Here is a 16,245-nt window from a genome sequence, read left to right as displayed (position 1 = left end):
ATTTTGTATGTTTGCCCACTGATAAAGAAATGATTAGTCTATAATTTTAATGGTAGGTTTATTTTAACAGTAAGAGACAGAATAACAACAAAAATATCCAGAAAAATGCAATTCAAAAAAGTTATAAAGAGATTTGCATTTTTACGAGTGAAATAAGTATTTGACCCCTTCGCAAAACATGACGTCAGTGATGATGAAACGTGTAGAGGGAAGCCGGTGACGTGACTTGTGTGCTGGGACGCAGCGGCCATTTTGCTGATTGGAAACGCTGGACCTTTCCTCTGCTTGCCTGTTATTAACTACTGAAATGTGAGTAAACACTTTTAAACTCTTCAATAAAAAAAGATGATTGGGATGTCTGCACTATGAAGTGTTTTTTTTCCTCTCTACTGGGTTCTACGTGTGGCCGGAGGAGCTGTTATACTCATTCACATGTGGTTGTGGAGCTGATACTGAGAGGCATCTAGGCTTGCTGGTACCTTCAAGGGAGTGCTCTTAATCTCAGCTTGTTAACTGTAAAGAAGACAGCTGGGAGCCAGAAATCTTGCTGATTGATAGGGGATCAAATACTTATATCACTCATCAAAATGCAAATCAATTTATAACTTTTTTGAAATGTGTTTTTCTGGATATTTTTGTTGTTATTCTGTCTCTCACTGTTAAAGTAAACCTATCATTAAAATTATACACTAATAATTTCTTTGTCAGTTGGCAAACGTACAAAATCAGCAGGGTATCAAACACTTTTTTCTCTCACTGTACATTTTTACCTGCTTATTGGCAATCTTCTGTGAAATGTGCACTGAGCTAGGCACGCAAAACTCAGTCTACATTCTGGCACACTGCCAGTGTATCAGGATGACCTCACTCCCATGCATAAACACGATTGACGCCATCCCCTATTGTCCACCGGTGAGGTGGAGATGCTGGCATCAGCAAGGAAACGCTCAGAGCATCCGACTGTTGAAACTACAATAAGAATTTGTGCCTTTACTTCTGCTTTAAAGTGGTTGTAAATCCTTACAAACCACTTTGACCTACAGGTAAGCCTAGATTAAGGCTTACCTGTAGGTCCAAGAAATATCTCCTAAACCTATACGGTTTAGGAGATATTTACCCGAAGACAGCCACCGCTGTCTACGGTGCATGCACCATAGACAGCGGCACGCAGGCCCACTGAGCAGGCCGCAGATCACGGCGATATGCCGCGAGTGTCGGCTCCCTGCGCATGTGCGGGAGTGACATCATCGCGGCTCCGGCGAATCACAGCGCCGGAGCCACGAGACCCGGAAGTCGCTCCGGGATCCATGGCAGCAGCGAAGAGGAAGACAGAGGACCGCTTTGGGGGCTTCGTTCTCAGGTAAGTTATTCATAATGAGCTAGTATGCTATGCATACTAGCTCATTATGCCTTTGCCTTGCAGGGTGTGTTTTTTTCCCCCTTTACTTCCTCTTTAACCTCAAATGAAATAGTTTCATAATAGATTCATTCTTTAAAGTGGACTTTATTAAATGTCCCCCTTCTGGCTTATCATCTGCAGCTTTCCTGAGAAACCACCTGCCTCAGAATTCCACTGTTAAAAAACATTGCTTACCTTGTTTCAGGGTTATATGTCCACACTTATTAACTGCAATTTTAGAATTATCGATTCCTCCAGGAGGATCTGCAGAAGACAACACACTTTTAAAACATGCTACCGATATTAAAGTATACATGAAACTAACAGAATGATAATTAGTTTGCTTCAGCACGGTGTATCCTAAACAGCTGCCGCATTTACATTTTTTGATTAACATGGCGTTTCCACCATTTTTTCATACTTGCTGAATATGAACACCGCTGTTTGCATCCGCCACAGGTTATTTCTTAGGGTGGGTCACCTGACAGCAACAAAAGTGAAACATGCCCATTGCAGACTCCATTGTCCACCACATACATGTACCAAAATTAGGACAGAGGTGTGTGTTTGAGATGTGGCGCTTTCTAATAAGAAAGACCAACACTAACCCAGTAATTGTTTGCTGCTTCCACATACTGAAAATTTAGATGGACTCATAGTAAAAAAAAAAATAGGATTTTTAAAACAGCTTACCTGTAAACTCCATATCTTTTAAGTACATCACGGGACACAGAGCTATAGTAGTTACTATGTGGGTTATAGGCCACCTTCAAGTGAAGGACACTGGCAAGCCCTAAGATAAAAAGTGCACTCCCTATATAACCCCTCCCACTACTGGGAGTATCACAGTTTTGTAGCAAAGCAATACACATGTATACAAAAGAAGGCAGGGACCTCTGTGTCCCGTGATGTACTTCAAAGAAAAGGATTTTACAGGTAAGCCGTTTTAAAAATCCTATTTTGTTATTGTACATCACGGGACACAGAGCCATAGGAGTTACTATGTGGAATGTCCCATAGCAATGCCAAACGAAGGGAGGGAGACACAACAAAAAGTAGGGCAATAAGAGACTAAAGGACTAATACTGCAGCCCGCAGTACACTGTGCCCAAAGGTGATATCCTCATGACCTTTTACATTTATTTGATATAATCTGGTGAATGTATAGACTGAAGACCAAGTTGCGGTCTTACAGATTTGAGTCATGGAAGCTTGGTGATGCACTGCCCAGGAAGCACTAACAGCTCTAGAGGAGTGTGATATGATTTGAAATCCACCTCTTTAACCATGAGCTTGAACGATTACTTTTCGAATCTATTTAGAATAGTAGATTTCAATGCTGCCTGTCCTCCTTTAGGATTTTCAGGAAACACGAATAAAAACATCTGTTTTACGAATATGAGAAATCGCCTTTAAAGTGGTGTTGCCACCAGAAAAAAAAAAAAAAAAAAATCATAAAAAAGGTTAAAATTCATTAAAAAAAAAACAAAAAAAAATTGGATTTTTTTTTTTACACTCCTCTAAATGCCTGTTGCTAGGGGGTCCCTCGTTGTCTGCCTCCCTCAGTGCCCGGGCTGGTGACATCACTTCCCCTTGGCGCCGCACAGTCATCTGGGACCTGTCACGTGTCCCAGATGACTGTGCGGCATATCGCAGCGTGCAGCGCCGGTCGCACATGCGCAGTGGGTGCCCGATTATTAAAAGTCAGCAGCTGCAGTATTTGTAGCTGATGACTTTTACATTTTTTTTTTTAGGGGGCACCCCACTTTAAGTAGACATTGACTGCTCTAACCACATCAAAAAAATGTAGTGATTTTTCTTCCAAAGAACAGGATTCTGGAAAAAAGACGGTAGAACAATATCCTGGTTCAGATAAAAACCTGATACTACCTTTCGTAAAAGGTTAGGATGAGGATGCAATACTACCTCATCTTTGTGAACAAAAATATGGCTCTTTACAAGAAGGAGCAGCTAATACTGATACCCTTCTTGCAGCAGATATGGTTACCAGAAAAAATGGTTTCATTGTCAAAAAAAAGTACCAGGGTTGTATCAGCCCAAAAGTTTGTTTTGTAATGCCGACAAAACTAAATTCAAGTCTCAAGGGTTCAGGGCTTACTTAACCGGAGATTGAGCCGAGTCACCCCCTGAATAAAAAGTTATGGAACAAAGAATGCAAAGCAAGTGGTCGTTGAAATAATACCGATAAGGCCGAGAACTGTCCTAAGAAAGCACTCAAGGCCAGCTTTATTTCTCACCCCATCTGCAGAAAAAAAATCAAGGACTCTACCTAGACTTGTTTCCTGGAGTGCAGCTCCTGGGAGAAGGAACCATTCTCCAAGGAAAAACTGCTGGCGACTCAAGTAGTCCGCCTGCCAATTTACTATTCCTAGAATGAAAACTACCGATAGTCAAAGTACTTTGTTTTTTTCCCAAGATAGGATAAGATTCACCTTTCTCTGGGCCGCACAACTTCTTGTTCCCCCTTGGTGATCAATATAGGCCATATGTTAATGGCCAAGGCCATTTCTGATCTAGGCCACTTCTCCTGGACAGCTGTCTTTCAGGACTATACCCCCAACATAAACAAAAAAAGGTTGGCATATGTTGATACTATTTCCCAGGTGACTGAAATGCTGGCGACTCAACGACCGGACTTTTCAACATCAAAGGTCCGACGGAACACACGACCGGACTTTTCAACATCAAAGGTCCGACGGAACGATTACGGCAGACCATTCGATCATGTGTGGGCTGCAGCGGACTTTTGATTTGCAAAAATCCGACAGACTTTAGAAATGGAACATGTTTCAAATTTTTCTGCCGGAACTCTGCCGGACCCAGTTCCTACCGAGAAATCCGGTCGTGTGTGTGCTAGTCCGACGGACAAAAACCGACGCGAGGGCAGCTACTGGCTATGAACTTTCTTATTCTAGTCCGGTCGTATGTCATCACGTTCAAATCTATCGGACTTTGGTGTGATTGTGTGTGGCTAAGTCCGTTCATTCAGAAAGTCCGTCAGAACTCTGTCAGAACTCCGTCGAAAGTCTGGTCGTGTGTACGCGGCAAAAGAAGCATTTTCCCCTTCGCAGATTTTTAGATGTTAACCATAAACTGAGGCTCAGGTGCACTCAGCCTACAGCACCTGGTAATTCCAGGTGGTCTTTCATCCGGGGACTAACCAGGTCTGACCCTGCTTAGCCTCCAAGATCGGACGAGATGGAGCGCTATCAGGGTGATGTGGCCGTAGGCTTTGGAGTCAGACACATTGGGAATATAGAGCTTGAATTCTCTGTTTCAAGTCAATAGAATACTGCTTGGCAGCAGTCTAGAATGAGATCAAGCATAAAGAACGGCCTTGAATGAAGCCACCATCTTTCCCAACAACCTCACGCAAAGTTCAATAGGAGAAAAACATTTTGCTTTGACTACCTAGATCAGTCCTTTATGGCGCTGATCTTAGCCTGAGGTATGAATACCCTTTTCTGGGTGTAACTATGATCAGACCCAAGTGTTTTCTTCATGTTTTAAAGAAGATTCCTCCTGGGTTGAGAATCCGACCTAGATATTCCAGGTCGAATGTGGTGACCATACTTTTGGTCTAAGCAGGCTACTGACTGGTCTAACAAGAACAGATCGACTAGGTAAACCATAATTGTTATACCTTGGGCCCTCAATATGGCTAGAAAAGGAGCCAGAACCTTGTATTCGAGGTGTAGTAGCTAGATCGGAAAGCAGAGCTACAAACTGAAAAAGAAGATTTTCCACTTTGAAAGAAAATATTACTAGTGAACGAAGAATAGGTATATGGAGGCATATTAAGGTGGCCTATAACCCACATAGTAACTACTATGGCTCTGTGTCACGTGATGTACAATAAGAATTGGCATAAAGTGGCAGTTGCTACAGTCGAGTCACAGATCCCGCTATGTATCTCATGTAACCAATTAAACAAAGAAACTTCTGTGCGGTCCATAAAATATAGTGTATCCACAGTATACTTTGTATCCATCAACGAAAAAAAAAAGAAAGAAAAAAGAAAAAAACACGACTACTTTTTGCCCAGAGGGTCCTTACAATCCTCTGCTGCTCATTCCTGTGTTCTTGGGGCACAATATATGTATATAGTATATGGATGAAAGCCTCTAACTTGTAGCTGTCAGTCAATGCATTTCAGCAAGATACTGTGCTCCCTCAATACTAGATGTACAAAGGTTCCTGGAATAAAAAGAAAACTGGAATCCTTGTATGTCTAGCCCTGATAGAGGGAATTTGCATCTCTCCAAAATGCATTGGCTTTAATAGTCACATGTGCAGACTTTCTCTTTGAACCGCAAATTCATTGGATATGAGTAAGTGGCATCCTAACAATCTACCAAGAAACCATTTTGGAGGTGGGTAAAGAGATTCCCGCATTACATAGCAGAGAATTGCAAAGACTTTTCAAGCTCTCCATTAGCGAACTGATCAATTGTATCTGCCATTTCACAGCCTGGTGCGAATACAGAATCCATGGTGCACTAACAGGTTAAACGCAAAGTGCCTGTCATTATGCATATTTTCATGAATCAATACTAAAGAGTGTACTGTGGATACACTGTATATCTTGTAGCGAGTGCAGGAGTTGTCGAAAGAAAAATATTGCCACAAATGGGGCGGGTCTGAATGGGCCCCCGCCCCCTGGTGCCACCCATTGTGGGGGTGTAATCCTGGCTCACCCCAATCCTCCCGCCTCCTCTCCTCCATCCCACAGAGCAGCGATCTCCGTGTTTCACAGAGCTGAATTGCATGGGCCGCAGTAACAATGTCCCGCCTCCTGTGACAGACGGCACACTGGCGGGACATTGACTCAGCTGACGTGATTACAGGGGGCGGGACATTGCTACTGCGGCCCAGGCAATTCAATTCACAGCTCCAAGACACAGATCGCAGCTCTGTTCCGGGCATGGGTGAGGCTGCATCCACAGACACAGGCAGGCTGCATGACGGGCACAGACAGTTTCTGACCGTCTCCTGCACCACGTCTGCAGTCTCTGACCGTCTCCTGCACCACGTCTGCAGTCTCTGACCGTCTCCTGCACCACGTCTGCAGTCTCTGACCGTCTCCTGCACCACGTCTGCAGTCTCTGACCGTCTCCTGCACCACGTCTGCAGTCTCTGACCGTCTCCTGCAGCACGTCTGCAGTCTCTGACCGTCTCCTGCACCACGTCTGCAGTCTCTGACCGTCTCCTGTACCACGTCTGCAGTCGCTGACCGTCTCCTGCACCACGTCTGCAGTCGCTGAACGTCTCCTGCACCACGTCTGCAGTCGCTGACCGTCTCCTGCACCACGTCTGCAGTCGCTGACCGTCTCCTGCACCGCGTCTGCAGTCGCTGACCGTCTCCTGCACCGCGTCTGCAGTCTCTGACCGTCTCCTGCACCACGTCTGCAGTCTCTGACCATCTCCTGCACCACGTCTGCAGTCTCTGACCGTCTCTTGCACCACGTCTGCAGTCTCTGACCGTCTCCTGCACCACGTCTGCAGTCTCTGACCGTCTCCTGCACCACGTCTGCAGTCTCTGACCGTCTCCTGCACCACGTCTGCAGTCTCTGACCGTCTCCTGCACCACGTCTGCAGTCTCTGACCGTCTCCTGCACCACGTCTGCAGTCTCTGACCGTCTCCTGCACCACGTCTGCAGTCTCTGACAGTCTCCTGCACCACGTCTGCAGTCTCTGACCGTCTCCTGCACCACGTCTGCAGTCTCTGACCATCTCTTGCACCACGTCTGCAGTCTCTGACCGTCTCCTGCACCATGTTTGCAGTCTTCGTTCTAGTGCATCCTTCGCTTTCGGCACCAAAATTTCCATTCGGTGCACCCCCTATGCAGGAGTCTCTTGTTTATTATGTATTTTAAATGGGAAGAGTTTTCAACTGATGTTTCTGCCCCTGCCTGCACCACCATGGAGCCGTATCTCTCCTGATGAATTCTTGGTGATCTTGAATCCAAAGAGAAATGAGAGATCGTAATGGTCATATCATGTGGAAGGAGATGGAAACAAAGGTGCAGAGATCCCAACAACGGGGTATATAACAGAAGGAGCCAGTAAGGAATTAACCCCCCGAATCTGCCTAGGTAGCCTGACTGACCTTTCAAAATGACCAAAAAAAGAATTGTACATACCAACATCCTTGCCCTTCACAAAGCCTTCCCATTCTCTGAACCACTGCATGCTAATACAGTAGATAACAGCCAGGGAGTCCTCTTCTTGAAAAGCCTTGTTTAGCTGAGGAAACAAAGACATTAAGCTCTTAAAGGATTATTGAGCCCATCAGCAGTACAATAAAGTGATCTTAAAGCTTAGAAAACTGTAATTACTCAAAATGAAAGCAAATGGTGGAAATACAACCTCTAAGGAAGGCCATAGATTATGTGATTTTCTTTCCCAAAACCACAGGTAGCAGGAAAGAAAAGCACTCGATTCCCCAATCAACACTGCTGATGGGGGAATCCCTTCCATCGAGCTATTGTGTTCTCCCGGTGGGGGGGGCAGAAGAAGCCATCCCCGCCGGGAGAAGACCGTGATTACTGCTTGCGGCTATAGATGCTGGCAATAATCGCATGTAAAGATCAGACAATCAGACATGCTGATTCTACCCAAGTCGATCGATGGATCAACTCGAGTACAATCAGGGTGCCCATAGATGGTTAGAATCTCGGCTAATCCCTGCTTAACTGGACAAGTTTCGAATCAACTATGGCTGGCTTAAAAATACAAATTAAACAATCACTGGGGTCTTAGCTGCTGTGCCGCAAAAGTTGGGGGTCACAAAAAGAAAGCGAGTGGGCTGATAATGACTTGTAGACACGGGCAAAATATTGGGTGGTATTGGTCGGTTCAATGGAAACTGTACGACAGTTGACCCATGTGTACGGCAGCTGGTCCAGCTTCTGTTGAAGGGGCAGGATCCAAAAAATGTCTGCTGATCATCATCAGATCAGCGCTCTAAGCTAGGGGAGGTAAGAAATAGAGAAAGGGGAAGGATAGGGTTAAGCTGGCTATAAACTATATGAATTTTCTGATGTTTTTTGATGAATCAGCTGAAATTTGGTACATGGGCAGCCCTGTTGGCCCCTTCCTGCCTGACATACTTTGATAGAAAAATTGCCAGATGGAAAACTTTTGGCTGGACAACATAATACAATCAGATGCAGCCACTGTTCAGTTTGCACAGTGGAAGGAGCAGCAGGAGTATTGATCGTCCACACTGTATAGTGTAGATTGAGGAATTTACTGGATTTTTTTTGTTAAGCCCGCAGACTCAAGCCAGCCATAGACCGTTCAAATTGATCGTACACAGCCTGCGGGATATGATGTGATTATTGCTAGCAGCTGTTATAGCTGATACCAATAATGACAGTCTTCTATTAGTGGGGAAGGCTCCCCCCCCCCCCCCCCCCCCCCCGGAGAACACAATGTCTCAGAAGGAGGGATTCCCCTGTCAACCATGTCTTTCCTGCAACCAAGAAATTTGCTCTGTCTATGGCCGACCTAAATTCGAAGGAGCAGGATAGATTTTTTTTTTATAGTGTTTATTGTTTAGAAAGTTCATTCATTCCAAACTGAATGTTAAAAGCAAATAAAATTTTAAAGTATTCTTGTATGATGTTCGTCAAGTCATCAAGTGTACAGGAAATTTTTGTATGAATGTTTGTACAAACAGTTGTTCAAAAATCTACTAGTGCATTGTCAGCTTAAGAGGGAGAAACAATTCATTTTCATCCTTAAATCATTTGGAAATTAAACTAGGAACCGGATTGCTATGAGCAGATATTTTTGATCCAGTTTTTACAAAGAAACAGAGAATGGGACGCAGAAGATTCCATTTACCCGAATGAAAGTTTCCAGTTCCATCTTCCTCCTCTTTTCAATTTTGTCTTGTTCGATCTGGCAGGTGTGGCAAACATAAAGATGATTGACAGCAGGTCCACCTCCAAATCTACAACCAAGGGAACATATGTTTATTAGGAAATAAATATGACATTAGAACTACACTAAGGTTCGGTTCACATCACTGCGACTTGGGATCCGACTTGTGAGACCCCAAATTGCGTGGCATGTAAAATCCCACGTTAGTCAATGAGAACTGTCTTAATTAGCACTACTGAAGTGGCTCCGACTTTAGAAAAGGTTCCTGTACTACTTCAAGGCAACTTCTATCTGACTTGTGCTCATAGATTTAACCACTTCAGCTTCAGAAGGTTTTTCCCCCCTTCCTGACCAGGCCATTTTTTGTGATATGGTACTGCGTTACTTTAACTGACAATTGAGCGATCGTGTGACGCTGTACCCAAAATATTTTTTTCCCAGCAAATGGAGCTTTTTTTTGGTAGTATTTGATTACCCCTGCGGTTTTTATTTTTTGCGCTATAAACAATATATTTTACCTTCTACTATAAAACATTTCCAATAAAAAAAAAATAAAAAAAATCTAATTTAGGCCAATATGTATTCTGCTACATATTTTTGGTATAATAAATCTCAATAAGTGTTTATTGATTGGTTTGCGCAAAAGTTATTGCATCTACAAACTCTGGGATAGATTTAGGGACTTTATTTTTTACTAGTAATGGCAGTGACATTGCAGCAGACAAATTGGACACTTAAAGCGGACCTCCACCCTGAAGTGGAAGTTCCACTCATCTGATCCCTCCCCCCCTCCGGTGCCACAATTGGCACCTTTCAGGGGGGAGGGGGGTGCAAATACCTGGATACCAGGTATCTGCACTCACTTCCGGGACAAGCTAGCCACAGCTAGCCGCAGATGTTGTGTTCTGGGAAACACACAGTTCCCAGGACACAGCGGGGACCAGTGGAGACGTGCAGCATGACTCGCGCATGCGCAGTAGGGAACTGGGCAGTGAATCCGCAATGCTTCCCTGACAGAGGATGGCGGCGGGGGCAGCCGAGAGACGAGCGATTGCTCGTCATCTGCCGCTGACATCGCTGGACCCTGGGACAGGTAAGTGTCCATTTATTAAAAGTCAGCAGCTGCAATATTTGTAGCGGCTGGCTTTTAATATTTTTTTTTAAAGGTGCAGCTCCTCTTTAAGCCCCAAACACACTCAGATTTTCTGCTGATTTTTGTCTTCAGATTTACCAAAACCATGTAGTGCAAGGGCCTGCCTGATTGCATACAAATTGAAACTCCTAAGGTTTAACCTCATATTATATGGTTTTGGTAAATCTGAAAGAAAAAAATAAGCAGAAAATCTGATAGTGTGTAAAGTAACACTTTTTGGGGACCAGTGACACCAATACAGTAATCAGTACTAAAAAAAAAAATGCAATGACACTGTATAAATGACACTGGAAAAAAAGGGGTTAACACCAGGGGCAATCAAAGGGTTAAATGTGTTCCCTGTGTGCGCTTTCTAAGGCCCCTTTCACACTGAGGTGCATCTAAACTGCCAGTAAAATACTGAGCGCTTTTGAAGAGCTTTCCTTTCATTTCAATGGAGAGGGGCGTTTTTTCACCGCATTCCCCCAGTCTGAAAGCATTCATTGATTTTAATGGAAATAGGTTTTCGTGAGCTTTTCAGGTGCTTTTTTTTTTTTAGCATGAAAGTGCCTGAAAAGCGCCTCAGTTTGAAAGGGTTCTAACTGTACAGGGAGTGCTTTGACTAAAGGAAACCAGAGATTCATGTTTCTGCTTAGCAAAAACATGAGATCTCCATTTTCCTTTCTGGCAGAACAGCGGTCCCGGCAAGAAAATCTGTTGTCGGAAATTACGATCGTGTGCACACAATTCCGACGCACAAAGTGCCACGCATGCTCGGAATCAAGCAGAAGAGCTGCACTGGCTAACGAACTTCATTTTTCTCGGCTTCTCGTACGTATTGTACGGCACCACGTTCTTGGCTTTCGCAATTTCTGACCAACTTTGTGTGACTGTGTGTATGGAAGACAAGTTTGAGCCGACACCCGTCGGAAAAAATCCATGGATTTTGTTGTCGGAACGTCCGATCGTGTGTACGGGGCATTATGCACATCGGTTTACAATATAAAGTGAGATGGTACAGTTACAGTACAATGCAATATAAGAGGATTAGGAGCTTACACCCCACAACATTTGGTTCCTTTTGTTGGCAGGAATCCCCTTTTACAACTGCACAGCCTTCAGAAGACTGGAATATTATTTACACCCTCTGGAGCTCTATACAGTATTAGTAAGGATGATCAGCCAACTCAAGCTGCCCATTTTTCTCTATGAGCTCCTTCCCCTTTCCCATCCTATACTCATCATCCTATGTCCCACAGAGTTCTGCAGATAGGAATTATTCTTTTATGACTTGCCAGTAGACTCGCTCCCTATAGCACGCTTGCGCTTTTTAATAAATCTACATTTATCTTTTATTATATAGTTATGCATTAGTGCAATCACATATAATGACTGAGACATGAAAATACATGAAACAGGTCTTAATAGCTCCTAATGCACCACCTGCAAGCGTCTCTGTGTGTAATCTGAGAACAGTGAGAGCCCTGGGAACTTTATTCAGTGTAATCACATTTCATCTGTCTGAGAACAATTCAGTCACAGCATCCGGAGGAGAGGCTCAAAGGTGCACCTCTCACAAAGAGGGAACATCGGAGAGCCTTAGCATTAACTGACTATTACGTACATAAGTGCAGGCGTGCTTATTTAATAAGGTGGTGCAAAGAGCTGCAGTAATGTGCAAGATGCAGTAACAAACTGCAAGATGATCAGATCAGTTGCTGTGGGTCACGGGGCTTGTTCTCCTTATCCCTGGTAACTGAACAGAGCAGCAAGGAATAAAAGTGAAGTCAAGTATATGCTGCTGGTGGGGCAACCAACTATTAACGTGGACCTGCCACAGTTCCCTGCATGTGCTAAGCACATGTTCACTGCTCCTATTAAAAATTCTACAAAACCCAATGCTGGGGAGCTAGATTTGGAAAATATCCTTTAGAACAGGGGTCTCCAAACTTTCTAAACAAAGGGCTGGTTTATTATCCTTCAGGCTTTAGGAGGACCAGACTGTAGCCAGCGGGAGTGGAACTTTTCTTGGCATCAGTGGGAGTAAACATTACCACATTTGTTATTAGGGGGAGGAATAGTGCCCCATCATTGGTATCATTGGGAGGCACAGTACTCCATTGTTGCTATCATTGGTAGGAATAGTGCCCCATCGTTGGTATCATTGGGAGGTATAGTGCTCCATTGTTGCTATCATTGGTAGGAATAGTGCCCCATCGTTGGTATCATTGGGAGGCATAGTGCTCCATTGTTGCTATCATTGGTAGGAATAGTGCCCCATCGTTGGTGTCAATGGGAGAAAAGTGTCTCCTATCAGTGGGAGAATAGTCCCCCAAGGGCCAGATAAAGGCAAGCTAAGGGCCACATCTGGCCCCCGGGCCGCAGTTTGGAGACCACTGCTTTAGAAGATCAGTCCCATAGGATACAGGAACAAACACAAACTATCATAAAATAAATAATTGCTTAGCAAGCTTTTTTTAAAGCAAAAACACTCAAATTTCAACAATAGTGAATGCAGACTTGCAAATCTATGGGTTCTCTGCCATGGAGATGTGTTAAGCATTTGCACAGGCACAACGAATGTTTGTCATATTTTCTTGTATTATGATCATCGGTGCCATCTAGTGGCCTTAAAGAAGAAGTAAACCCTGATGGGTTTTTCTTAATCTTTTTTCCCCTGCAAAGTAAAAGCACAATGGGCTAGTATGCATTGCATACTAGCCTATAACTGTATGTGGCACTTACCTGCAAACAAAGCCCATGATGTCCCCGCTGGTGGCCGCATCCATCTTCGCTCCTCTTCCTTCTGGGGCCATGGACTCCAGCTCTGTGACTGGCCGGAGTCATGGGAGCCGTCAGTCACAGCACTTGCTAGTGAAGAAATGGCTCGCAGGGCTGTTTCTTCACAGCACATGCGCCAATGACATTATCGCCACACTACAAGGTAAATATCTCCTAAAAGGGTGCACATTTAGGAGATATTTACAATACCTATAGGTAAGCCTTATTATAAGCTTACCTATAGGTAAAAGTTACACAGAGGAGTTTACAACCACTTTAATGCAGTTTTTTTTAAAGAGTATTTCAGTAAAGTACTGCATTACGATTACAGTGATTGTAAAGGCTGAAGGTTTCCTACCTTCATGAATTCTATGGTATACCTTCTGTGTGATACAACCCCCAAAGCCCCATCTTAATACTCACCTGAGCCCCCTCTGGATCCAGCGATGTGCTTCAGAGCCTCGACTGTCCCGGGACTGCCTCTCCCCATTGGCTGAGGCAGCCAATGAGGAGAGAGCGAGGGAGGTGGGGGCCGAGTCACAGCTCTGTGTGTCCATAAGGACTCAGGAGTGAGCATTCAAACGACTTGTTATTGGGGGGACTGGTCAAGGGGGAGGAGCCAGGAGCACCAGTTGGGGACCAGCGAAGAGGAGGATCTGGGCTGCTCTGTGCAAAACCATTGCCAAACCTTTATTACCAAGTCCAACCTAAAACTAAAATCCCTGCATCTACAGACATGCACAACAGACATACTAACACTAACCTATCTAGACCTGTAAAGAAAAAATGAGTAGACACCTTTTCTGAAGCCGATCCAACCCGACCTCCATCGGCGGAAGCTCTGCAGAGGACATAGCCGACAACGGCTGTGAAGTGAATAGAGAGTGACGTTACCCATAGACTTACTATGGGGCTTCCGTTGTCGGACGTGTCCTCTGCACCCACCTCTATAGCGAAGCTATGCCTGACAGCTCAGCGTGGGATCGGGTCGGATCACCCGCAGAAAAGGTATGCATACTGATTTTTTTCTTCACAGGGTTAGATAGGTTAGTGCAAGATTGTCCATGTCTGTAGATGCTGGGATTTTAGTTTTAGGGTGGACTTCTACTTTAAAGTAGAATTCCACCGATTTAAATGTCAGCAGCTAAGTGTAGATGCTGACTTTTAACAGACAGATACTCACCTGTGCCACAGTCCAGCGATGCAAGCGCACGGAGCCTCGCTCCTCTCCCCCTCCTCTGCGCGGCACCGGCATTGCAACTGTTGGCGCCCGGTTGTGGCTTTACAGCTGGGCATGCTCTGCGCTTTCGCGAGCCACGCATTATGAATGCCTGTGATGTGTCCCAGAAGATTGCAAGGGGAGAAAGTGGGATCTGGGTGCCTGTCAAAACTGGGTACCCCCCCCAAAAAAAATGACATACCAAATGTGGCATGTCAGGGGGTCAACAGTACTTAAAGCGGAAGTTCCATTTTTTGGTGGAGCTCCACATTAAGGTATTTCAGGAATGTATTGCATTATGGTCACTAGATGGGGCTAATGATCACAGGAGATAATCCTATTACAAACAATGCAGCAATCATTCATTGTGCCTCTGCGAATGCTAAAGTCACCTGCAGAGCAATTTTATTTAGAAATAAGAGGCAGACCACATCAGCACACAGACAATGTGGCTTCTTCAAGTTCTACCTTTGCTCTCCTTTCTCATTTGAGTGACAAGCTACATTTAGTGAAAAAATTACAAATCAAAAAGGAGTAGGAGAGCAGGAGGGATAGGTAAGTGATAGAACTGCCCCATTATGGGCCAACTCCTGGCAAAGAATGAAAATAGTTCCTACAGAGAATCATCACTTCACTTACATAGTAGCACCACCTTCATCACTTTCCACTAATGTATGTATGCACCATTTTTAATTTAAGAAAGTAATTTCTAGACGGAACGCGTTGGGCTGTGGCCTAGCAGATGGAGTGCACCGTCTGTCATCCAGAGCTGGGATCCCATAGCTATTTATCTATACCGAGCGGCACTGTAGCGTTGCTATGTTAGCAGCTATGAGAGAAGGTTCTCAGCAATTCTGCGCAATGTTTCAGTTGCAATTTTGTCAGTTTTTACTTGAATAAAGTACTTTTTATTTAAACAATTAGACTATTGGGATTCTCTTTTTTTATGTTTCTCTGCAATGAGGGTCTTTATGGAAGAAGGAAAATGGAGAGCAACCTATAACAGATAATTTTATTATCTGGAGGAGTTTGTCTTTAATGCCGATCTAGAGACGGAAAGGCATTTTAATCTGGTGAGTTACTTTCTTATGGGTGTTGGTCACTGGAGTACTGAATGAACACTTGTATTAAGACAAGATCATACCTGAGCACTTTTTGGAAACATAAGTCTATTGAATGAACTTTATTTGTGTTATACCACACAATTTTTATTTTATGCATTAAAAGTTTATAAATTTTATTTAGTTTTTTACCTGTTTCAATTTATGGTATTTATGGACTGATCTGTATTGGTTGTTGCACATTTTTGTTCACTGAATTAGCACTGCAATTTATAGTTATTTATAATTTTTGACTTGCAATTTGAAAGTGTTTACATTAAAAATCAAGTCAACCTAGACTTCCTCTAAACACTAATGCCCCGTACACACGATCAGAAATTCCGCCAGCAAAAGTCCAATGTGAGCTTTTGGTCGTAAATTCCGACCATTTGTATTCTCCATCGGACTTTTGCTGGCGGAATTTCTACCAGCAAAAGATTGAGAGCAGTTCCGATCGTAAAATTGTCGCTCGGACACAATTCGACGCAAGCTCTGAAGCATTAAACTTCATTTTCTCGGCTCGTGGTAGTGTTACATGTCACCGCCTTCTTGAGAACTTCAGAGAACTTTTGTGTGACCGTGTGTATGCAAGCCAAGCTTGAGCGGAATTCCGTCGGAAAAACCATCCAAGTTTTTTACGATGGAAAATCTGATCGTGTGTATGCAGCATTAGAAATGATACCCTACACATCTACCTTGCAAA

General features: G+C 44.0%; 1 protein-coding gene across 1 annotated transcript in view; it reads right to left on the bottom strand.

The window, feature by feature from the left end:
• The window catches only part of USP33 (ubiquitin specific peptidase 33), a 141,204-nt gene that overhangs the window by 24,945 nt on the left and 100,014 nt on the right, over nucleotides 1-16,245 (bottom strand). Inside the window, exons 21-23 of the mRNA XM_077450421.1 lie at nucleotides 9,272-9,380; nucleotides 7,564-7,666; nucleotides 1,595-1,663 (exon numbers count right to left, since the gene is read on the bottom strand). Of these exons, the coding sequence (XP_077306547.1) occupies nucleotides 1,595-1,663; nucleotides 7,564-7,666; nucleotides 9,272-9,380 (281 nt within the window). The remainder of the gene's footprint in view (nucleotides 1-1,594; nucleotides 1,664-7,563; nucleotides 7,667-9,271; nucleotides 9,381-16,245) is intronic.

This window comes from Lithobates pipiens, unplaced genomic scaffold (genome assembly GCF_037356315.1).
Source record: "Lithobates pipiens isolate NorthernLeopardFrog02 unplaced genomic scaffold, aLitPip1_a1.2 Scaffold_23, whole genome shotgun sequence".
In the NCBI taxonomy this organism is placed as follows: domain Eukaryota; kingdom Metazoa; phylum Chordata; class Amphibia; order Anura; family Ranidae; genus Lithobates; species Lithobates pipiens.
This window is presented reverse-complemented; position numbering and strand designations above follow the sequence as displayed.